Genomic DNA, 24,488 nt, shown 5'->3' with positions numbered 1-24,488 from the left:
ATATTTACTTCTTTTCAGGGCACCCAAAATGGAAAATCCTCTCTCTCCCTTGTGCTGTCCCTCCCACTGCCTGCCAGCAATGTTGTCCTGGAACCACTGCATATACAATTCAATGTGGCAGCCCCAGTCCCTTCACCCTGTCCCCAACTAGCTTTGGACCTCATTAGCTAAATCTCCTCTTCTAATTATAAAGAGAAGCTTGAATGAGAAAGCAGTGTTAGCATTCCTTGACTTTCTCCCTGGCGTGAACCAATAAAGATCTGCACCTGGGCGTTTGATGGTATTTCCTTGCATCAGTAACATTAAATGGAAAAATATTCCAGTGAGCAATTTTGAGTTGAGACCATACACAATTTCTTTTCTCAAGTGTGTCCCACTGATTTCCTTAGTGGAGTAAAGCAGAGTGGCTCCCTGCATTAGCCCTGCTATTAATAAAGCATTGAAGCTGAATGAAAACAGTCAGACCTTGCATCATCTTTTCACATAATCAGTTCTTGCATAAAGAAAAGGTGTCCTTGACCTCAGCAGAGTGGTTCCTGCCAACCAGGCAGTGTGTGGCACTCCTAACTGAGGCTAGGTGATAGCAGAATGACATGGCAAGGGCTGATGTAGCTTGTGCAGAGAACCCATTAGCCAGTGCCTATGGCTTTTCCAGAAATGTTACTCTTTGGGCTGACCTCTTCTTGCTTTTTGTCATCCCAAAGGAGAACAATTCTGGAAATAATCTTATTTTTCTTAGAACAGTATTAGTCACTCTGGCTTTCCAGCTCCGGAGGGCTGTGCAGAAGGGATGCGGGCTTTGCCTTGGTTGCAGGCATGGGGGTGCTTCTGCTCAGGGTGTCAGAAATCAGCCGGCTGCAGACAGGCGCGGTGCATCTGATCAGAGAGCTGTCAGGGACTTGCTCAGCTCTCCAGCACTCACCTGTCAAAATCCCTGAGGTCTGCGGGTTTAGCATCTGAGAGCTACATTCACACTGATACCAACATCAAACCTACCAGTTTTTGGAGGAGCAGGCACAGCCACCCCACCCCACCCAAAGTGCTTACTCATTGATGGCTACAACTTGTGCTACAACTAGCAGTATTAGCTGTCAGTGCTAACGTGGTAATGGGCTGATCCCTGCGTACCTGCATCATTTCTCTGTAACTGACAGCCTGTTCTTTGTGCTGGGTCTGTAAAGCCTGAGGTGTGGGCCAGCTAACTAGTCCTGAACATAGCGCCGCTCCTTCAAAACACAAACCAGCAGCTGGTCAAAAATTCAGGTTCATTAGTGCATTCCTGGAAAAAAATTGCATCAGGTTTGTGTTTTGTGGATTGGGCTGGGGGGAGAAGGGTGGTGGCAGGGAGGAGAGCGAGAGGAGAGGGAAGAAGTCGGAATACCACCCTATCCCGCTGAGCTGTGGTAAGAACTGGGGAGAGGAAACTGGGAGCTGCACCGAGAAGCCACTGGTGGTCTCCAGGTCACTGAATCAGGGGCACCAGGTGACTGGTGGGGTAGGCAGCCTCTGTAGGTACTGCAAAATCTGGCAGGGGTCAGAGACGGGTGATGAATTTTGGTTAGGACTCTGTGAGGATGATCCCATCAGGGTCTGGGGATTTGGGAAAATTCTCATAGCGTGCATAGCTAGTCAGCGAAAGGGAAGGTAGCAAATGCAAAAATACAGAAAGAAACACTCCACAGTGTGGGAGGAAAAGCTGTGCAGGGATGGGCTCTTTTGCCTCAGGCCACCTTGGACAAATTTAGCCTGGTTGAAAGAGGGGGGATAACATGAATCACAAGATCCAATGTAATAAGAGCGACATGGAAGACTTGGTGCAGCAGAACAAGGAAGACCGATCTGTTGAGACATTTACTGCATTTCTGAGATGGCATGTCGAAATAAACATTCTCCATGGGGCTCGTTGTACAATATGATGTGGGTTTTAAAAGATAAGTATTCAAACAGGTGTGAAATGGACGTAGGTCACAGTGCTCTGGTCTTCTGCAAGAATACCGCCCTCTGCACGACAAGGAGGGGGCAGGGGACTCCAGATGCTATGCACAGGCTGAGCTATAAATGTCTTGGCTTCTGTTATGATTTAAGGGACACTGTCAGGGTAAAGCCGTCTTCTCCACGTGACATTGCCTAGCATGTAAACTGAAGGCCATGGCAGGATTCCTGCAGGAAATTCTGCTCTAGGAACTGCCTTCAGTTGTCATGTGTGGGGTTTTTTTTTCAAGCTTTGCAGAATGTGCTTTGAGAAAACGAGCGCAGTGAGAGGGAATTGGGATCATAAATCAACAGCGCAAGAATGCATCATTCCCTCTCCTAGCAGGAGCCAGAACAACCCTGGGGAGGAGCCCGTACCCGAAACAAACACAGCAGATGCCTCCAGGGCTGCACCAATACAGTGGAAACGCTGGTGAAATTCTGCTCATTCTGCTCGTCCTGCTTCTTTCACCAGCTGCCAGCTGGGAGGGAGCGTGGCTGTCCGCACTGCCGGCCTCTGCATCCTGACAGCTGGTGGAGACGGGCTGAAGTGACCGAGCCTCTGGGGTCACTGCGCTGCGAGGATGGAGAGGAATCGGGCTGAATGAAGGCAAATTGTCTCGGGTCTTCCCTGCTGATACAGCCCCTGCGGTGTGGAAGGAGGAAGCCCTACTGTGGTAACTACGGTTGAGACCAGCAAAAAGGACTTTCGGTGGGACAACTGGAAGCCCGTGCACCTTTGTCCCTGGACACTTACTGTACCTACGTGGGTTTTGCCAGCAGAAAACCACCACAAACCCATGCTTTGCCATCTCTTCTGCCAAAGTTGCTGCTGCAGACCTGGCTGTGGTGCTGGTAAAAGAGTTCCTGCCACTTCTGAGCGCTGCTGTTTGCTCTGCTCCTGGTCCTGCAAGCGCACAGGACCCACCTGCTACTTTGTTGGGCTCCATTCTGCCCTCACACAGCTTTGGGGGGGGATAACCCTACAAGTATGGTCCTGGCATGCCAAAGGCCTTTAACAAGTTCCAGCTGCACTGACACTAACCACCTCCTCCCAGTCCTGTCTCCCTGCTGCCACCAACACCCTGCTCATGCCGCTTTTCCTCCATTTTTCTGTAGGTCAGTATATTCCCAGCACCCACCAGCCTCCCTCACCTCGGTGCCCTCCAGAGTCAGGCCTGGGCTCAGAAGAGGAGCCGTTGTTTCGCGTGCGTGCCCTCCACCCCACCAGAGGGGCAGGAAATGTTTTGAACATTTGCCAAAGCTGCCAACTCCCCGAGACGCAACGTGTACACCCAGACTAGTAAATTCTATTTGCCTGGGACTGCTCTGGACTGAGGCCCCCACCTCTCGCCACAGCCACTGCTGGGAGCAGAACTGGCAGGGAAAGCATCTCAACAGATACTGTTTGCACAAGAGAGAAAACCCCAGCCGGCCGACGGAAAGGGTGTACGCTGAAACCGGGGGAGGAGCGGCAGCTCTGGCTCTCTGCCCCGATCCTATCCGCCCTTTTGTTCTCCCTTTATTCCCACATGCTGCATCAACCCCACGCACCTTTTCCTCCGCCTCCCGTGGCTGCAGCCCAGGGTACTTCTCTTGGCCTGCTCCCGCGTGCCAAGGCCCAGTCCTGCAGGTAGCACTTGAAGTGTCCTGCTCCCGCTTCCCTCCTGGGCTGCTCACCTGTACCCAGAGCCCTCCCCGGGCAGCCTGGCTGTGGACACCATCCCCACAGACCTGAGAGCTGTGCCTGCCCTGCAAACACTCGCCCTTGTGGCTGGCCACTAGCCTACAGCTGGTTGGACCTGTTGCCATGCCCAGCCCTCCGGGATTTATCACATCCAGTTCCCCCGGTGGGGAGCTGTCACAGGAGCCTGCATGCCTTGCCCATCGGGGAGCTCCCCGGTCAGTGCTGGGATGTTCATCCTCCTCCCTGGGGGTGCGATGCTACCTGCAGTGCACGTTGCGGTGAGCTAATTGCAGCTGTGCAGCAAGGACCTGGTGCCATTGCTCTTGGTGACATCAGCGCTGAGCGTGACCACCACCAGTGCTCTGAATACAGATGCAGCAAGAAGCCTGGAATATTTAACCAGTGCTCTTACGTAGCCCCTAAGCCGAGAGCGCTAAACCTTCCCCTAAGTGCCCTTCTCGGCCAGCATCTTCTCACGCACCATTTTACATCGCTGCATTTGGAAAGCAGCCGCTCCCACCAGTGTTACGGAGGCTGAAAAGCTGCATTTGCTCCTCTCTCCTCATGTTGCTGCAGGATTGTTCCTAAGGATGAATGTCCCTTTTGTTTATTACTGAGCCAGCAACAGCCAGCCCTTCCCCTTAAAGCCTCTTGCAACCACCGCGTTGGTTCCTTACCTACTGAAGCCTTTCTCCACCTGCCCACGTAATTTTTCCACCTCCAGCCAACTGCAAACCATTTTTCATTGCTGCACAGGCCCCAGACTCGTTGTCTCCAGCAGAAACAGCTTCCACTGACCAAACCGTTGCTAGGCCTGCTGCCGCGAAACAGGAATCTTGGAAGAGGAATGAGGTGTAACTGGGATGGTCCGAAGACTCCCCAGCTGGGTAGTCCCCTTTGTGTGCCGAGACTGCTAATAAACGACAGCATCTCAAACACCACCGATAATCTCCTTGAGCAAAATACCCTCAGACAACCTGGGTTTTGCCAGCATCGGTCTCCCGAGCACTCCTGGCTGGCAAAGGACTTGGTTACAGGAACGAGCTGCAGAAGGGAGGAGGCGGCCATGCCAGCTCTTTTGCTGTAGGAAACACGGAATCAAAGGATCATTCAGGTTGGAAAGGACCTTGAAGATTACAGAGTCCAACTGTTAACCCAGGACTGCTGCCAAGTCCACCACTACACCATGTCCCTAAGCGCCACGTCTACCTGCCTTTTGAACACCTCTGGGGATGGTGACACATCCACCTCCCTGGGCAGCCTGGGCAGTGCTTGCCCACCTTTTCAGTGAAGAAATTTTTACTATTGTGCAACCTAAACTTCCCCTGGTGCAGCCTGAGGCCGTTCCCTCTCATCCCATTGCTTGCTACTTGCGAGAAGAGACTGACCCCCACCTGCTTACAGCCCCCGTCAGAGAGCGTACGCTAGGTGACGGGCTGGCGAGAGGAGGAGGAGCACCTCTTGCTTCCTCTCCAGCTCTCCTGCCGTTCCCACAGCACATCTGCCCCCACCTCTCCCCACAGCCCCGGCCGCCCTCCGACAGCTCCTGTCCCCTGCCCCCACCAGCGCTCACGGAAAGCACAGGGCGGTCGAGCAGCAAGCTACGATGAACAGTCCTGTTAATTCCTGGATTCCACCAGTTTTAAAAAACTTTGCTTAGGGGAAAAAAGAAAATCAACCAAATCACCAACCCAACCCCCTGCACCTGGCTACTTTGCAACCCATCACAGACGCAGACCGAGGGCCCTGCCCCCCCGGGGCTGCTTTGCTGGGCAGGGGCTGTGCTCTGCCCGGCAGCTCTGCCCGGGCAACGAGCTTTTGTTTTCCTGCGGCCACATTTGCTCGCTCGGCGGCAAGCGAGGGGCTCTGCAAACCGCCCTGGCCGTGGGCAGGCTGCCCGGCTCCGGCTCCGCTGCCCGGCTCACAAGTGCTCGGCTGCACCCACTCGCGAGCTTCCACGCGGGACGAGGCTGTTCATTCCCCGCTTACCTGGTCCCGCGGGACCCAGCCTTGCCTCCGGAGAGGGCGACCAGAGGTGGGTGATGCAGAGAGTGGGAAACCCCAGAAAGAGGAAGTTTAACTCCAGTGACCGCGTGGGAGACCCACCCGGCCACACGCAGACTCTCGGGGGCAGTAGGAGCTACGTGGATACACGTGACATCCGTGGTATACGCAGAAGAAACCACCCGTGCCGGGACATTAGGGTGAGCTGGGCGCCCAGCAGGGTCCGGGACCGCATTCCTACATCGACTGAAGGCGGGTGTTTGCTGTGAAAGTCCAGCTGTCCCTCACGGCCCCGGCCACCGTCACCCGGCCCCTCTCCTGTGAGGAGAACCAGCAGGAGCTCGTTTGGGAGACCGGTCTCTGCTCCAGAGCCCCAGCACTGTGCGACATTCACGGCAAGACGCCAGCCTGGCTTTCCTGCTGTGCCCCGTGGGTGCTGCTGCCTAACGCCTCCCCCTCCCAGCGGGGCCTGGCTCTCGGGTCAGGTGCCCGCAGCCTTTGGGCACGGCTGGTTTGGGAAGGCCAGCGAGGACGGAGCACCCTGCCCGCACCGGGAACGCCGCCCCACGGCTGGCGACAGGACAACCCAGCCAAGCCCTGCCCGGAGCCAGGGAAGCGGGGGAGGTTCAGGCCGGCTGGTGAGGCTGTGCCAGCTGCTGGGCTCGTCACCTCCAAACAACCGGCCTCGGTGCCTCAGCAATGAACCGCGGGGCTCCTGCTCTCCCCGCCGCGCTTTGTGGTGGGTGTGCTTCCCTCCTCCCGCGTGGCGCTTGGTCTCCCATGGGAAGTGACTCGGACCGAAAGCTGCCACCTTCCAGATAACGTACGGTGCCACTAGCCTTGACGCTGACTTTTAATTCCAACCCAGATGGCTGGAAGTTTGCTCGATAAAGACAAAGGACCTCAGCGGAGCAGACTTTCGTACCACACTCAGCTCAGCACCGCTTTGCGTTTAGATTAGCATTTTAAATCATTTAAAGCCGTCAATGACCAAGCTAAGTGGGTTTGAACCTGGGTCACAGACAGGTCTCGGGAGATATTTCCACATAAGGAACAGTGACAGAACGACTGTTCCCTGGAGGGCTGTGCGGGGACTGGCTCTTGATGCTAAGGTGTTTCATTGTATCTTTTAAAAGGGTGATTGGGGTGAATCTATGGAAGTCCCATCGATAACGTCTGCAGGAGTTATGATGGGAGGGAGTGATGGATAAACTGGACACCTGCAGCCTCCATACAGAAGGGCAAATGCAACCCTCAGGCCAGGAGACAGAGGCACCAGCTGCAAGATGCTCTCCGGTGCCTTTATTTGACACCAGGGCTGTAGGAAACCTCTGGCTGCCTTTGGTACCCACTGCTTAGGGAGGGTGTTAAAAACAATTATAGAGGAGGTACAACTGGAAAAACTGAAAAGGCATGAAGCAGCTGAAGATCCCCTTAGTGAGAAGTGACGAGGTGACTGGGTCCTGGCCAAGGGCCTCTGGCATTCAGAGGTGAGACCTGAGAGGGGAGCAGGGGGCTCCTGTACAAAGCCAGCGCAGAGAGAGAATGCGCCGCTCGCACGCGAGTAGTTCAGAAGAGCCAGGGGGGCCCAGTGCACGTGCATCTAGAAAAGCGCCCAAAGATAATTAACCACCGCCGCAAATTACTGAGGACTGTGATGAACCCCCCCGACAGCAGCAAACTTTAAATCCATAAACTCACCGAGCAAGGTGCAGGCAGCGAAGTCTGTGCAGCTGGAACTGGCCACCCTTGGTGCCAGCGGCCGGCCCGGCGGAGCAGACGGCCCAGGTCTCGGTGCATGAGCTCGACGGGGCTGGTGACACCGCGGGCCCAGTGCTGGGCGAAGGGACAGCAGCCGGGGTGACCCACGTTGCTTCTGGGGCGCAGCTGCCCAGCCCTGCTGTCCCCAGCGCCTGCGAAAGCCGCAGAGGTTGAACCGGGCGAGACCCGTGTCCCCGCCGGTGAGCGGGGGGGTGGCACCTGCTCCAGGGGGCCCAGGAAGGGCCAGAACAGCCCCCACAGGGCTCAGCCTGGGGGAGCCAAGGAGTGCGGGGTGGGGGGAGCCTAACGCAACACTCACGCTGTGGGTGCACCAAGGGTCCCCAGCTCACCCGCACGGTCCTTCGACACACCGACCCGCTCGGTACTGGCACCCTCTTCTCCAGCCCCGGCCAAACTCGGGCACTGGTGGCCTCGCTGCTCCACCGGGGCTGTTCCCGGAGCAGCTGTCCGGAGGTGGCAGCCCCTGCGCCCCGGGCACGGCCGGCCACCCCTGCCCTGGGTGCCCCCTGCCCTGGGTGCCCCCTCCCCAGCTCCTGGAGCAGGGGCTGCGGCCGGAGCCCAGCGGAGGTTTGATGGGGACGACCACGGCTGGTGGCACACGAACAAACCAAGAGGAGCCTCTTTGCAATATAAATTTGTTTTTATTGAAGCAGCAGTCACATGACCTCGCATCTAGCCTTTAGGATAGCGACAGAATGGATTCGGCCAGGTCAGCCAGCCCAAAAAAGGATTTTTATTTTTTTTTCTTTTTTCTTTTGCGCTAATAGACATGTCATGTTTAATACATACATTATCCAGTACCAGAAACCCAACTCAGAGATAGCTACGTGCTGATTTGCTGGAGGAACGGTCCACTGGACGTGGTCTCGACAAACTTTACAGATCACCACCAAATAACATTACTAATGGGATCAAATGATATAAAAAAAAAAACCCAAACAACCATGAGTGCAGGATTCAAAGCCAGCAGTTTACACAGGTTCTTAAGTTCGTATCTATAGGTGGACGGTAAAGGAAGATCGGTTGGTTTTAATTTGAAGTATTTATGTCCCAGGGTTCCTCTCTCCATCAAATCAAACGGTATCATAGACAAGCTGGCATCTCTTGAAAAACAGCATGGAATAACACAGCTCAGTTAAGAAAACATGCTTATTTCTTGTGGTTTTTCTTTTAGTTATTATTACAAAGATTCACGTCCACCTATTCTTGCGGAGTGGAAAGAGGCATGAGGGCAAGGAACACGGGGTGGAGAAGGGAGAGAGGAGGAGGAAAGAAAGGGGCAATTTTTTTTGAAATAAAGACCACACACTTGGTATTTTTTAAATTTCATTTCCAGGCTAACCTACTTTTTATTTAATGCAAATTACAGTACCAGTTAACTATTTCCGAACCGAGTCACACAGAACAAAACGTATTTACAAGGGGAATGGGGCGGGGGAAATAATAAAACATTAAGCATACTTTCCACAAAAAAAGTTTATATTTAAAATGAAAAAAAAAAAATCAGTCACAGAGGCATTCAAGTAGTAATAATGTTATACAGGTTTTGCTTTTCCTTTAAATCAAGACAGATTTGCACAAGTGTATGCAATAGTTTGTATACAACCCACAGTCCTTAATATATATATATATTTTTAGATTTCTGTTTTTTAAGATGGAAGTGGTCACGCTAATTGGTGTGTACAGGCCCAAGTGATCCATCAGCAACACATTAATGAACGCAAATTTTACAGGCAAGCAAATTATATATATATAAATATATTTTATATATATATATATATTAAAAAATAAATTGAGAAAGACCAACACAAGGAAGCTACTTTTCTCGAGCTAACCCCTTAGGTACTGTTTTCCTTTCCTGTCGTTTTGCTGTTATTGCAGTGTTGCAAAACGAAGCCAACTACGACCAGAACCGGCTGAGAGCCCCGTGGGAACCAGCGGCCACCCCGGGGACCCGCTGCAGTCTCCGAAAGGCAGAGCCCGGACCGAATACCCTACTGTGCTTTTCCTCATCGGCTTTTCCTTTTTCTCCGCGGTGGCTGAGGTTCCTAGTACAGGAGTACGAGTCTGACAGGCTGCTTGACTTCTACTTTTCCAAGTACTAAAAACTGGGGGGAAATTTTACGTTGCGAGTCGCAGGCACCTGCCGTTATTTTAGGTTAAGCTTGGCTTCGAAATAAGGGGACGAAGTATCTGGGGATCTTCTACCAGCCAATTTTCTTTTGCAGGCAATTCCCCACCCCCCCCACCCCCCACCCCCCAGCAAGGTAGATAAGTTTAGTATTAAAGAACACCAGCATCTTGAGCGGGTGTCCATCGGGGGAGACAGACTGCACTTGAGTCCGGCTCAGAGACCCACGCCACGGCAGGGCGGATGCACAGGACAGAGCAGGACCAGAGCAGATTTAAAAACAAGCCCCAAAGACTAAAAGAAGCGGGGGACAGCTCTGAGCAGGCTGCCACCGACAGCCTGGTACCACTGACTGTCGTGTCACCAGAAAGAAAGCACAGCCTCTGCTTCACTGGAATGAACACGAGATGCTTCGAAATAAAAGAGCAACCTTTGGTTTGGTAAAGAGTTAAGTGTTTTCCCATTCAAGACAATCTTATGTGGAATACTAACAAGGTAGTAAAACACAAGCAATCTAGTTTTAGAAACAAGGCCTTCGTGCTGGGCACAAGAAATCAAGAGTCATGTTAAACTTATCTCAAGAAAACAAAAGTGACTTCGGGGAGGGAAAAACAGGGAGAAGAAAACGGAACAGAAAGTCCCCCTGGCAGAAAAAGCCACCGCGGTCTCCTACAGCGCTGCCCCTGCACGGCTCCGAGCGCAGCATCCCTGCTCCGAGCGCAGCATCCCTGCGGGACGCGGCGGGGTCTGCCTCCCCAGGGGTCCCTTCTGCTGCCCCCGGCACAGCCAGGGAGGATGGAAGGGCCAGGCCTCCTGGAAGCTGCTGCCTCCCAGCTCCTGGGCGCAGGAACGAGGGGGAAAGAGACGAGCCAAGTCGCCACGAGCTGCTGCGGCAAGTGTCCGAATGAAACCGGTCGCTGCTAGCGGGAGGAGGAGAGGGCAGGGCGGGCAACTTGGAGACATCCAGAACAAAGCCACGGCTCCAATGAAATGGATGACGGTGGAGACAGTTTCCTTTCGTTCCGCTACTATCAGGGTATCACCGAAACCTTACAGCACTCAAAGAGTTAGAAAGCGGGTTCAGGAGCAGAGATGCGGGTTTGGGGTGGGAGACGTTTATAAAGAAGGTTGGGGGGAGGGGGGGGCTGGGGGGGAGGAGGGAAATAAAATTCAAAAAATCACGGAAGCGAAGGCACTCCAAACTATATAGATACACTATACATCGCTAGAGTTATTGTTACAATAATACAGGCCGGTACCTACTGTACAGAGTTAAAACTATATGGCTTTAAAAAGCTCGTCTACATTTTGTCTGATTATTAAACAGAATCACTGCCCTGAACGGTAACTTTTTGCTCATTAATAACAGTTCCTGGGTCCACATATTTACATACAAAACAATAAAACTCAAAATTCAAAAACAACCAAAAATAATAATGTACAAGCTTGAATTTGGTGAGGAGCTTTGTTTTGTTGTTGTTGTTGTATTTTTTTTGTGTGTTTTTTTTTTTCTTTCTTATTTACAAAAAAGGTTATTCAAAGACCTGGATCTAACTTGTATAAAAGAGTGTGTGATCCTGCCATGATCCTTGAAAAAAAGAAATAAAACCAGAGGGGCGCCCCCGACCCTCCCCCCAGCCTAACACACACACACGAGACACACACAGACGCCAGCACAGTCACAAAACCAGAGAGAAAAGTTGTTAACTCCCCTCCGCCAGTCTTAAACAAAAAGATAAAATGAAAAAGAAGTAAAGCCACACTTCCTGGCACAAGCAGCAATTTTTCTTCATTATTTTTTAATTACTTTTTTTTTTTTTTTTTTTAAAGACTCACTATTTTACTGCCTCCGAATAACAGCACCTGTGGCCAGCGCCTCGGCAGTCTCACCTGCACACCGATCCGTGCCCTGCCGCTGTCCTACTTCTGGAGTCTCCTGCGTCTATTTGGATCACTGGGTCAGCCGAGCCCCGGCACTTACCTCGCGGGACACCGCCTAGCCGAGCCCTCGCATCAAGATGCTTTTCAGCACTTTCTATTAAGTCGCACGTAAGGATTTGGAAAGCCCGTTTCTAAACACGGCCGTGCTTTCCTTTGCAGTCAGACAGAATTGAACAGCTAAAAGCTTTAAAACCTTTTGTGTGCGTGTCTGTGTGTGTGCCCGCCAGCAAATCGCTGAGGGGTATAACGTGAGGGTTTACCAGTTTCATGGTAGGTGGTCACTCTTGAAACATCTCCTGCCTCCCCAACCCCGCTGTGGGTCAGGCAGGAGGGAAGAGGGCAGGGCTTTTATCAGTTCCAGGGCTGCTAGAAGATAGTTTCCAAGAATTCCTGCGTCAACAGCATAAAAGGTACAAGAAGAAATGCACCGAGCTCGCGAGCAAAAGCCCCGTCACCCCCGCAGTGGCCAAGCTTGCTGAAGCCGCTACCCCCCGGCCAAGCGAAGGTCCGCGCCTTCCCGAAACGCAACCGCTCGCCTTAGAGATCTGCAGGTTGAACAACAGCTCGATAAGCACCAAAGGCGACTACAGTTTCTCCGAAGGAGGATAAGGCTGGAGCGGACACCAACCGCAAGCCTACGACAAGATGGGGTCTCCCCAAAGTCTCGTTTCTACGCCGCGGCTGTGTCCGGCCGCTCACCTCACCCTTTCCCGAGGAATATTGCTTGGACTTCAGGAAGAGAGACGTGGATGCTTGCGCCACACGCCGTCGCAGGGAGGAAACCCGGACCCTGAACAGATGGACTAGAACAAGCATTCACCTCACACTTCAGTCAGACTGTTTCGAGATCGTAGACAAAATAAAAAAAAAAAAGCAGTATTGTATCTATGTATACATGTATATATTTATATAATATATATACACACACACTCATATATAGCCAGCTTTCCTAACAGTCAGCAGGTACAAATTACTGTCGAGAGCACTCGGATCTGTATTTTAATATTCTACCAATGTAAAAACATAATGGCAACGTGGCAACACGCATCAATAAATAGAGATCAAAAAAAGCAAGAGGTTAAAAAAGATGAAATTAAATACAGATGCTAGCTGTGGATTTAAAATCAGAACTATCGGAGAATGTGGCATCCTGCAAGTTAAATCTGCAGTTAAAAAAATATTACAAAATAAACCAGTAGACTGTTACAGTTCACATTATAAACCCTGGTGTCCTTTTCCTGTACGCACCTTGGGAAAGGGAAGCCTGTTCAAATCGAGAGCAGGGAGGGGGAGATTGTGGCAGGGGGTGGGGGGGGAAGGGGTGGAGAGAAACCCTAAAAAACCAATAAGCTTTCACAGTGGCCACTTTCCAAAAAGTCCCTTAACATCTCCGGCTGGGTCCCTGCCCCCTCTGAGGGTTTTGTTCATCTGCTCTTCTCTGCTGAAGACGGGAGCTGGCCGGTCGCCTCCGCCGGCCGCTTTGCCCCGCTCCGGCCCGCGACACGCGGCAGGAGCTGCGCCGGGCAAAGGAGCTGCTTGGTAAAGCTTGTGTTGGTGCATGTGTGTGTATTATATTATATAGAACCCACAGGGGGAAGACTTTTCCCATCACGAGGCTGCAGGTTTCTTCACTGCTAGCACTGGTTTTTCAAATGGAAGGCTTCCACTAGCGGTTCAAGCCTTAGACACACGGAAAACCCTCCCCACCCCCCACCCCCACCCTCTGCTCCCACCGCGTCGCCCGCTCCCCACACCGAGCCGGGGCAGCTCCTCGGACAACCTGGGATATGGGTTTGCTGACAAGCAACGCTGAGCTCTGTTGAATGACCCCTGCTAAGCTCCCGACCAAATTCAAGCTGTGCACTACATCAAAGTCCGAAACTTCACTTAAAAAGAAAATAAAAAAAGAGGTTTAAAAAAAAGAACTTCAGCAGAGAATGAGGTTTGGGGTTTTTTTTTTTTGTTTTTTTTGTTTGTTTGTTTTGTTTTTTCCTTCTTTCTGTTGTGGGAGGGGGCATGAGGCAAGAGTCCTGGTTCTGAAGTACACAACAGCAAACTTCCAACATGAAGAGATTGTCGAGGGGAGAGACACTGGTGTGTTGTATTGCTCCACTTTCCCTCCTCCCCCCACCTAGTCCCCTGCCCCGGACACCCTGCAGAGTGAGAATACAATGAAACTGGTTTGTATTTATAGATATTTTACAAGGTTAAATAAGAACAATAATAATAATAAAAAATTGAACACTAAAATGAACAGGTTGGTTGGTTTGTTGGTTTGGTTTTTTTTTTTTTTTTCCTCTTTTTAATTTTCTTTCCAAATGTGACCAGTGTTGCTGAGCAAGACTCAAATTACTGGTGATTTTTCCTGTGCAGCTGGCTGCTTGGTACTGGTTCAGGTGGAGTTGGAGGCTGATGCTGTAGCTACACTATTGGTCTGAACTCGTTCTCCTGCGTTAACATCTGCAAATGACAGGCAAGAGGAAAGGAAGAGAAAAAAAAAACAACCAGTATTACCTCCAAAATACAGACAACATTGGAACAACAGCTATGACATTCCCGCACGGGGAAACCCACATCTCCCACCGAGAGGCCGTGTGGTCAGGATGCTGTCCCGACGTCAGGGGTGCAGGTGGAACAGTGCGGTCTGGGGAGAGGACGGGAAGATGGTCTTTTAGCAGGCCCAGGGCAGGTGCAGGCTGCCACGCAAACACCCAGCTGGGCTCTAGCAGATTCCGCAGGATGCAACACTGCCCACGCCGCGGTAAGTCGCCCAGGTTTCATTCTGGTAAGCGTAACCGCGGAGCAAGGCACGCCAGCACCGCCGGTATGCGCGGCCACTGCAAGGTTTCATGTTGGTGCCCGAGCCTCGTGTCGTTAGGCCTTCCTGTGACAAAGCTGCCTGTTAATTGTGCGAGTGGGCACAGAGCGAGCACGACCAGCCCGCTTCCCCGGCCGGAACAGCTCGCCCCTTAACATGCAATTCGCGCACTTGTTGCCTCAGAAAATGGCTTTCAGGTCTACTGCTTTACTCTGTGTTGCTCAACCAAAGCTGGATCTGCCACCCTCCCAACTGCTCGAGCAGATTAACTCCAAGGCCCGAAGCCAGCAGCCAGGTTGACACAAGCATGTGACACTGCTAGAGGATCGCGCCTCCGCAGTACATGGTCTCCAGCACCTTCTCTTCTCTGGGAGGGGCAGCGCTTCCAGAGAGACAAGTCAGGGGATCGCAGGCACGTGTCAAAGTGCATGCCGAGAAAACACAGGGTTTGCAAAGAAATACCAAAAGGGAATTGACTGTAATGGTGTTTTCATAGAGCCAACATGCATCAGGTATTTTCTCTAAAGAAATTTGTTCTTCATATTAGACGAGTTTGTAGGGGAAAAAAAGTGTACTAACTTTATCTGGAACCACCCTGTGTAGTATCTAATTAGCCACAAAAAAAATAAGCAGATTAACAGTTAAACACATAAAATACTCAACACAATACATACAGGATGGGAAAAAGATATTAAGTGAGATTTTCTACAAGAGACCCTCACGCATTTCTCCTGCTTCATTTCAGTAAACTGCAAAGCTATCAACACCGCAACGGGGTGGGGGTGGAAAAAAAAAAAAAAAAAGACAACACTTATTATCTCAGTACAGAAGAGGGCAGACTGGGCAAACACTGCATTCAAAAAGACACGGGGAAGAAGGCTCACAAAAAGAACAGATTTACTGACCTCAGGCTGAAGGCCAGTGTGACTAGCATAAATAATAGATACGACAGAATAGGACTGGTGGGCGGCGGGGATGCAGTGATGCTTCTCCAGCACAGAAGAGCTGGCAAGGCAGCGCAGCCGGGCAATGCTCTGCCGTCACCTGTTCAGAACCCTCCTCCTGCCACGCTGACTGCCCGAGCTGGGATCGCAGCCGGGAGCAAAGGCAAAGCAATGAATGAGAGCCTAGAGATGGGCAGCACTTCCCGACTGACACATTAAGTAACATACAGAGACAACGGCAACAAATTTAGGAAATGAAACTAACGGCAGCATCCAGGAATACAAGGGACAAGTGGGAAGAGACGATGATGCCTGTTTGAAAAGGAAATGCTGCGAGGAGTGTGTGGGAAGCAAGAGAAATCCTCCTGTGGGCAGAGGATGCCAGATAACTGCTCTGGGAGTTTCCCATTTCCTTTCCCCTCACCCCAAACTAATTGCACCCCCCCCTAACGAAGGAATGACCACCATGACAAAAAGAAGCTCATGCAGTCAAAGCACCAAGGCAGCATGGCGACAGTAGCGGCGTTAGATGGAAAGCTAGCCTTGCGCACAGGAGAGGCCCTCCTACGTGGAGAATTTCCCTGAAGGAGCAATTCCCAAATCCCATATGCCTGCAGACCAACAATGACCACGGAAATCAGAAGTGACCCAGCCAGAGCGCTAATAGTTTCCATACTCTAAACTCTCACTGCGCCTGGTCTAGATTAATTTTCAGGTATGGATAAACTCCAGTTAACGCAACATCTGCCGTGGCTGATGCGAGCGGTCCAGCTGGAGCTCGTGCTGCTGGCAGAGGATCTCCCTGTGTGTGTACACAGCGTGCTTGTATTCATTTGCTGAAATGAAACGTGCCTTTTGATCTCCTGTTCCTGAAGACAGCAGAGGCTGAAATCGTTATCATTACATTGCTACTGAGCAAAGATAAAGGGGAAAAATAAAAAAGAAAAAAAAAAAAAAAAAGGAGGGGATGGAGCTACTTCATGTAACATATGTTCCTTTTCTATCATCACTCTAATGGGGGAGTTCCTGAGAAGTAATATGCACCACATGTTAAAAAGGAAATAAACCAGGTGACGCAGCCCAAGACATCTGCATGGGGCTTTTCGCAACAACGTACAGGAGTCCACCCAGGCTGGGACAGAGAGCAGAGCCTGCCCAAGGCTGTACTGGCTCCAAACCTGCAAGATAATGGAGCTATATTGACATTCCAGATAGTTCTTTGACTCTGCATCAACAAGATGTTTGGGGAACAAACAGGGGCTTGTTCCAGCGTCTCTTTGCTGGAGCGTGAGGAAAAGAGCACAAGTGGAGCGTGAGGGTCTCCGGACATTCATTTACTCCTCCTCACTGCGAGAAACGAGTATTTGGGCACCTGGAAAGAAAAGCGAGGCCTTGGGCAACGCTGCTGGAAGTGGTGCTTTGTGAGGCCGTGGCCTGGGTCCCTGGAAGCCCTGCTGGAGCGGGGAGCCAGGAGCTGACATGCAGCTTTCTGGTGCGGCAGAGATGACTTCGCAGGCTGCGGCTTGAGGTCAGGGCGGCCTCTTTGTCCTACATCACCCACCTGACACCTCTGCCTGGGCGGGCAAAGAAACCCCATTAGGGTTTAAGCATCAGCCACTTCCAAGAGTCCTTCCAGAGGGAAAAAGTATCTCTCATCAGTGTAGAGCACCTCCTCCGGTTCAGCTTTCCCCTCTGAGGAATGCCTCCGCTTTCTTGGAGGGTGCGTGACACTCCTTAGAAACCTCCCGGAAAGGAAAGATGAGGCTACAGTTCGGAGAGACAGAGACGCCAGCTCAGTCTGAGAAAGCCCATTAGCGCTAATGACAGCATTAGCTGGCTGGATTTGTAATGCTGACGGACCGTGCTGCTCATCTGCGAGGATACAGACACAAAACTACCACCAGCCTGGGAGTCCTCACAGGACAGCTGAGGAGCCAAGCGGAAGGAGAAAAGCCCAGTTTCCCTATCGTGCTTGCCTACGGATGTAGAAATCCAGGGCTCAGAGCCTGAAACACACAAGTTTTACTTCCCTGTCGTGGACACATCCCTGTGCTGAGCTTGCAGACGCCTAAGCAAATTGCTTGCCCCTCTTCTGGTTAAGGAATTAAAGTTTTCCAAAATTCCTTCAGTGGGAATACCATAAATGCACTAAATCTTTTTTTATGGAGCACTGTTGTCTTTTTCAACTGCCACACACTGGTAGGTGACACCAGCTCTAATCTGTTTTGTTGCTGTAAGTTCAGGCACACCATCGCATTTGGGATTACATGGGATCAACGCAGCGGGATGCCTAAGACGACGACCCCAGCATCCCTGCTGGCACAACTCCGCTGCAGATGGCCATTATGCTCTTCCCATCTTAATGCTGACTAACAGAGGTAACTGCTGCTGCTGGCTGATCCGGGAAGAGAAACATGCCGTCACAACAAGCAGGTACGCATTCAGCTTGGTGTGCGTGCTCCCCTCTCAGATGCTGTAGCTGCTATGAAACCACCCTCCCCCTCCTCCAGCTATATCACGTCAGGATCTACCCAGATAAGACTGTACCGGCATTTTCAATCAATGGCCAGTATAATTCACAGAAAGCTAGCACTTTTCAAGCATAGGCCAGTAACTCACGTCTTCCTTTTCCTCTGCTTTGCTTTAGACATGCCACTAACATCACAGGAAATTTCTCATAAATGTTTAGGTGAATTTACTAACACTGGTGCACCGAGGCTTCACAGTCCCACTGCAAAGCCAGGTTCCACTAGTACAGTGAGCCCAGCTTTACATCTCAAGAGAAGATGAAATTTACGACAAATACTTTTTTGAACACTCAAGTTACCTACAATAATTCCCCTCCATTTAAGATCGTGATCCCAGGATTACTGTTGCATTGAGCTGTTGAAATCACCATGGTCAATCTATCAGTTAACAAAAATTTACTTGTTTTGAGTAACTTTTAAAAATGCAGATGTGGGTCATATTGGTCAGCACAAGTCTCTTGACAAACACAACTTCCCTAGACTTCAGGCAGAACTAATTTTTCTAGTTATTCTCTAACTATGACCTTGCCTTGGTGCACGATAAAGAGCAGCGCTTTACACCTTATCAAACAACCTGACATGGCTGCGTACCAACGTGACAGCTAGGAAAGTGGAGTGACTCTGCAAGCAGGTAACCACCACCCACCTGGATTAGCTACAGCAAGGAACGAGCACACCATGTTTCGATGTACACGCGCCTGTGCCTCAAGCTTACGGAGCAGGCAGCTACGCTGGACCTCACAGCGGGCGACTGAACCTCCGTGTCAGTTCTGCTTGCTAGAGGGAGCCACAAGTTACACACTAACGATGTGAATTACAGCTACACCTAACTCGCTTTGCCCTTTGAATTGCCTTGAGAGCTCCGTTTCCTTGCACCACCACCACCACTCACAAAAGTAGTTTCTGAACCTGTACTGCTTCGTCACACAAGCAAACGTTTTGTAGAAAAGCCTCCTGCCTATCGGGATGCCCTGGGTTAGGTGGGAGCGCTGTTCCCATGCTACTTCAGCAGAAGGGACCCCTTCTACAAACATTTCTGGCTAAGCGTAACGTCAGCATGCAAAGCACAACAGATTAACATAACCTCATACAGCGCCTAATCCTAAAAATCACAGCTCTGACGAGATACCCAGTGCCTGCTGTAAGCACCTCACATGAGTAAGAAACTACCAGCCAGCTGTGCTGCAGAAACCTAAAGCTGCAAGTTGCCAAATAATGAACTTAATTTCTCCATTTGTTTCCAAGCTGCAAGGCCATTTTTTTGGTTTCTGAACTATGAATAAGAGGTCCTATCCCAACTCAGTGCAGTGCCTGCGAACAGAAGGTTTAAAAATGTTGATATCAAGAAGGTGGGGTTGGGTTTTTTTGTCTTTTTTTTTTCTTGTTTTTTGGTTTTTTTTAGGTTTTTTTTTTTTTAATACTCCACATTTAGGACTCAGCCTAATGCATTTCCCCCTCCATGAACTCTTGGGAAGTGCTGGGCGACAACAGATTTCTTAACCCCATTAATTTCTCAAGATGTATCTTGGCAAAGAGAACTCCTTAAAAGGCTTGAAAACAACATTAAGTGAAACAATGTTTTTCAGCAGGGCTTAAAATAATTTAGCATGTTTGCATTTTGTAGTTTTTCAATCACTTTTACTACTTAATCTCCTTTTTTTTCCCTTCACTCATCGTTGAGCAACAGATGCACATAAAAGGGAAACAGAAAACATGACTATTTGCAAAATACTGCCAAGTGTATGAAACAAACATACTAAACCTGAAAATAGCAATTTTGCTTCCTCTTAAGTTCACAGCAGATAAATTGTACAGATTCTATCTTTTATCTACTGCTACTATATTTTCAGAGAGAAGCCTCATCTTTCAACCTTGGGTGCATCTATCTGTCCTGAAGTACGAAAACGCTTTCCACACAGCGCTGGCTGGACCAAGCGCATCAGATAGCAGGTAACTGTCCAGCACGTCAACCTGGATATGCTTTCCTGCACGTTTCAAGAACACCTTTTTAATTTGGGCTTCCCCTTAACAGCTCTCCTACGTGGAGTAAGCGTCCTGCACCTCAAAAGGGGATCACAGCCCTTGTCACGTGGGGCTGACTTGCAGGCAGATGTATAGAAGCACACCCATTTTGTGGTTTGCCTTCGGTCGCCCAAGCCCTGAGACAGCCAGCTGGCGCGCTGACTCAGGGCTGACTCAGGGCAGAGCACCACGTACTCGGTCACCTCTGCCACATCCTGCAGCACCTCGGGTTTTCTTTGGGAGTCTCCCAACTGATATGACCAGGCTTTTAAGCTTTCATTGGAAACAGAATGCAACGTGGAGGGGTTGCAGGCCAACAGTAAGCTTTTAAAAGGTTTCTGATAGAAACTCGAGAGCGAGCGGGAACGGCAAAAAAGAAATTCACTCTGTGCTGGCCAAAACCCAAAAGCATCTGCCTTGTGCCCAAAGACAACACAAGCAAACTCAGTAAGAAGCAACTACAACTACTGAGATGAGGCAGTGAGCACGCTGACTGAACGCCCTAACGAAACTTTTAAGTGCTAAAGCCTTGGAGGAAAAAATCCTTTCCATCCACGCTCCACAGAGGCCACGTGCACCAAGCCAGCCGCTTCCTCTCTTCCCAGGCATCACAAACTCATGCTCCAAGTCAGCATCAATTTCAGACTGGCTGACAGTGCAGAAATTTGGTGCAAACCAAACCACAAGGCTTGCTAAAAACTAGATGCAATAATGATTTATTTTTTTTTTAATGGTGGAAGTCTGAGTGAGAAGCACCAACAAACTAAACAGTCAAATGCAGAGTTCAAGTGCCCTCTGGGTTAGGATTTGCACTGGTGACCACAGCTGGCACCCAAATGACCACCTGCCAAGACCGAGTTTCAGGTGATGCTGGAATGAACCCTTCCTCCCCCACTTACCCCAAGGGCCGAGGCAGCATCGTGGGCTTTAGCTGAGGGAAGGTGCCTGGGCAGGGGGAGCAAGGGTGGGGAGGGAGGCAGTTGCATGTTCTCACCTGAGGCCGCTGTAGCATTTGTAGGGGTTGAAGCAGCTGCTTGGTTCCGGGCATGAGCAGGGATGAGGATCGAAGCCAGAGATGGGTTACTTGACAGTTCTGGAGGGGAGGTAGAACAAACAGAGTTAGCTCATCATCCATGAAGAGCCCCACATGCAGGTTCAGCTCCTTGGATTCCCCCCCCATAACAGCAACCTTGGGTGACACGCATGCCCTTACAGCTAAAGGTTGCTTTACATTTTCTTCTTTGCCAACCAGCAAGAGGAAACCACGGTGATATTCGGCAAGGCAGCCTCCAAAGCAAGACTGTCAGAACTAACGTACTGGTGCAGGGGAATTATTATTTCCTAGAGAAAGAGAGCAGCTTGGGAGTTAGCAAAGAACCAGCCAAGCCTGTTCCTTATCACAGCCCGGTAACCGTTTCCTTCGGAGCACTGGAAGGATCCCCTTCACATACCCACTTGCAATCAGTCTCAAGGAGAAGGCTGATCACAGTGGTGCTGCTTCAGGCACTGCTTCAGCAAGCAAGCAGCTCCAACAGTTGCTCCATGAGTTTTAGGGATCTGGTTCTTTGGCTCACTCAAGCATCACTTTCCCATGGACCCAAGAACCCAAGACCAATCTCTCACAGCACTCTCCTTGAGCGAGGCCAAGAAGAGGTGACATCTCCTTTAAACGCACAGGGAAAGGCAAAGGGAATTGGTCTGCTGGGCAATTTAAATGGACAACAAAATGATGCAACCGTTCTTTCTGAAGACATTAACGGAGGAAAAAATAGTCATGTCTTTTAGGCTCCAGATCTAATATAGCTTCAATGTGTATCAGAATGAGAAATAGGCATCTTGCAGCCACAACTGTGGGAGGATTAAGGGCAACACATTGCCAACGAATGACAATCTCCTGGCACCCTTTCAAGAGAATCTACTGCCTCACAGAAGGTGGGACTGAGCTGAGACAAGACAGGTCCTGTTTGTTTCAGAAACAGGAGCGGCTGGCTGTCTCTTGAGGAAGCAACATTCAGTGAAAAGGATGCGAACAGTCACCTCACGGAAGGAGAGTGATGACTTTGGGAGCTTCAGGAGGTCATCTGGGGAAGAAATGAGAATAGACAGCTTTTTACGTAAGACCTCCAGATAGCAAGGGCTGTACAGAAACCCATCCAAAGCACGCCATAGGTTCAGCAAGGGCGTTTTGTACCCAATCTTAAATGATCTGGGCTCATTTCTAAGAGCCTATTGCTTTTCTTTAACACAAGCTTTAACTCTAAGGCTAGAAGGGATCAGTAGTCTACTTGATTTTTTTTTTTCTCCATTAAGTTACATTAAGTTTCTTTATGGCTGGGAGTGCAAGATGCAGCAGACTCTCACCTGCTTACAAGCCTCTCATGACACCATTTGAGACCGCGTTTCAGCACTTATGAACACAAACTCCAGTCTAGAACCAAACCAAACTTGCTACGTTACCTGCAGCCCCCCCAGTCTATCCTGTAACACTCCATTCGGGTCTAAGCGGACCTAGCCAGTCCTTCTAGAAAGCCTCAAAACTCACAGCACTTGTACAAATACTAATCCTCAAATTCATGTAGGAATAATTCAGAATTCATATATTCATAATATTATCCAAAGTTCATAGATTTCCATTTTAAGTGGAAAAATAAACCGAAGAAACATGAATCCTCAAGTGTCAAAGCTGAATACTGGTGATAAACCTGTACTTTAAAATACTGTTTTGGGTATTAGCTGCTCTGTGCTTGAAAATGTTGCTACTTCAGTATTTTTTCTAGAGCTCCTGCTCAAATCTGTTATTACTGGAAATCTGCTGTTTACCTTGCTTTTTTGAAAGTTTTTATCATCCCCGTATTATTTTCTGCTCATCACTGGGAGCAGTATGGGGCTGCGACCCCAACAAAAGCGGGGCTAAAATATCAAGGAAACCAAATGACATCTGCTGGCTCCCGGCACCGAGCAGGGCCCTGAGGATGCAGCTCCAGCCTGCCCGCACTGCTGTGGCCAAAGAACCAGCTGATCCGGGAGAACACCACCCTTGCAACGGCACTTCGACCCCATTCTCATTCCTCTCGTAAGTTCACCTAATGCCATCAGAACACCTCCTTTTGCAGCACCAGTTCTGGCAAGTATACGAGGTTTTGTTGTTTTTAAGGCAAGTGCAATCATTTCTCTGAAGCTACCCTAAAGAACCTGCATAGAGACTACACGACTGATCTTATTCCGTTCTTCTCGAACCCCACATTACCTTTCTTGGTACAAAATTTCTTAAATTCAGCTTTGCCGCTTCGCTTAGAGGAGCAGGTCAATTCAGATGACAAATAACTTAAGTACATTGAACTCTTTTTGGCTGGAGTTTAATAGCAGCTTTGCCTGAGAACTTGTTGAGTTTTTGCTCTACTGTATTTTTGCAGCTATCCCATCTGCAAGGATGGGACATGCCAATACCAAAGAAAAAGCCTGACCTTGTGGTATCTGCAGTCTACAAAGCATTGAGAACCTCTGCTCTCAGGGGTTTCCAACACAGCATTTGGACAAGCTATTGAACTATAATCTAAATCAAACTTGCAATTCAAGGTTGCGTTAATTACAAGCAAGAAGGTGTTGTGATCAAGGCAATCCAGACAAAGTTTTCAATACCATGATGTGAACAGAGCAGCCATTTCAATTCATTTATGAGATCCAACACCCATTCACATTAGCTGGGAAAACATCTCTGGCTTCCTCCTGATCCAATCATGCCATGTGCAGCCAGCTGACATCTCCAATAAGGAGCAGGAATGAAAATTTCCAGTTTTCCTAGAACACCAGATCATTTTCATTCCCCAAACACAAGAAAATGCTTGATGCTGGGAAACAGTGCAGTGCCCTTTTTCACTATCACGACATTTGATATATCAACACTACCAGAATCCCCTGGAAAAATTAGTCTTGTATCATGTCTGCTTTGTCATGGAAACTTACCTCACTTAACCCAAGTTATTCCAGCAGTTTCTCCTCAACCTAGAGGAGTGCTGGAAGCAGCACAAGTTTCATAATTTTTCTTTCTTCCCCCCTCCACATGCCCTGAGCAGGAATACTCTGCCTAAAAAAGCTAGATGGCACTCAGAATTTCTGGTCACATTGCAACAGTCTGGTTAGAAATGAAGGGTTTATATGTGTGTGTGTGCGTATATATATATATATATATATATATATATATATATATATATATATAAAAGTCTTTTTTTTAAAGGTCACAAGCCAGGGTCATTTAAAAAAGTGAAACAAAACCACCCACACTTTAGCAAAAAAAGCAATTTGTCACCAGAAGCATGATAACCATTGCTAAGCGCTGAATCACAGAAGAATTTTGCCGTCTTTAATGGCCAACACGGAGTGACAGTAACGTTTGTGACTCAGCACAATCACCAACATGTTACAAGAAGCTCAGGAAACACTCGTCATTTCACAGATTGTTTGAAAATTCCACTTCTGAAAGAAAAATTGCGGGTCTTGCAGATCTGACAGCCACTGAACTGCAGCTCTACGGCTAGTGGATACCTCCTTGGCCAAAATAATTTTTTCAAACCCCAGTTAGCATATAACATCTCTTTGAAAACTAAGAGAAACCTACAGGCAAGGCATTAAGAATGACCAGACAAACCTCTTCAACAGACCT

At 49.6% G+C, this 24,488-nt stretch overlaps 2 protein-coding genes and 1 long non-coding RNA gene across 8 annotated transcripts in view; 2 read left to right on the top strand and 1 right to left on the bottom strand.

Annotated features, from left to right (window-relative positions):
• CFAP91 (cilia and flagella associated protein 91) overlaps positions 1-11,399 on the top strand; it is a gene marked incomplete at its 5' end in the record, with an annotated part of 42,873 nt that extends 31,474 nt beyond the window's left edge. For all 3 annotated transcript variants that reach the window (XM_080391197.1, XM_080391199.1, XM_080391198.1), the window contains one exon: positions 19-11,399. The remainder of the gene's footprint in view (positions 1-18) is intronic.
• Positions 11,400-13,683: 2,284 nt separating this feature from the next.
• Positions 13,684-24,488, bottom strand: part of GSK3B (glycogen synthase kinase 3 beta) — a 151,115-nt gene continuing 140,310 nt past the window's right edge. For 2 of the 4 annotated variants that reach the window (XM_080391206.1, XM_080391208.1), the window contains 2 exons: positions 20,823-20,921; positions 13,684-13,976 (listed from right to left, as the gene is read on the bottom strand). In XM_080391206.1, the coding sequence (XP_080247332.1) occupies positions 13,909-13,976; positions 20,823-20,921 (167 nt within the window). In that variant the 3' untranslated portion in view covers positions 13,684-13,908. Of the gene's footprint in view, positions 13,977-14,012; positions 14,401-20,822; positions 20,922-24,488 lie in introns of those variants that run through there. The other 2 variants (XM_080391205.1, XM_080391207.1) reach the window with 2 other exon arrangements.
• LOC308065359 lies at positions 14,407-15,142 on the top strand. The gene is made up of 2 exons (XR_013928749.1): positions 14,407-14,931; positions 15,035-15,142. It is a non-coding gene; the product is annotated as an uncharacterized lncRNA (long non-coding RNA).

The sequence above is a fragment of the Falco punctatus genome, assembly GCF_963210335.1.
Source record: "Falco punctatus genome assembly, chromosome: 6".
NCBI lineage: Eukaryota > Metazoa > Chordata > Aves > Falconiformes > Falconidae > Falco > Falco punctatus.
This window is presented reverse-complemented; position numbering and strand designations above follow the sequence as displayed.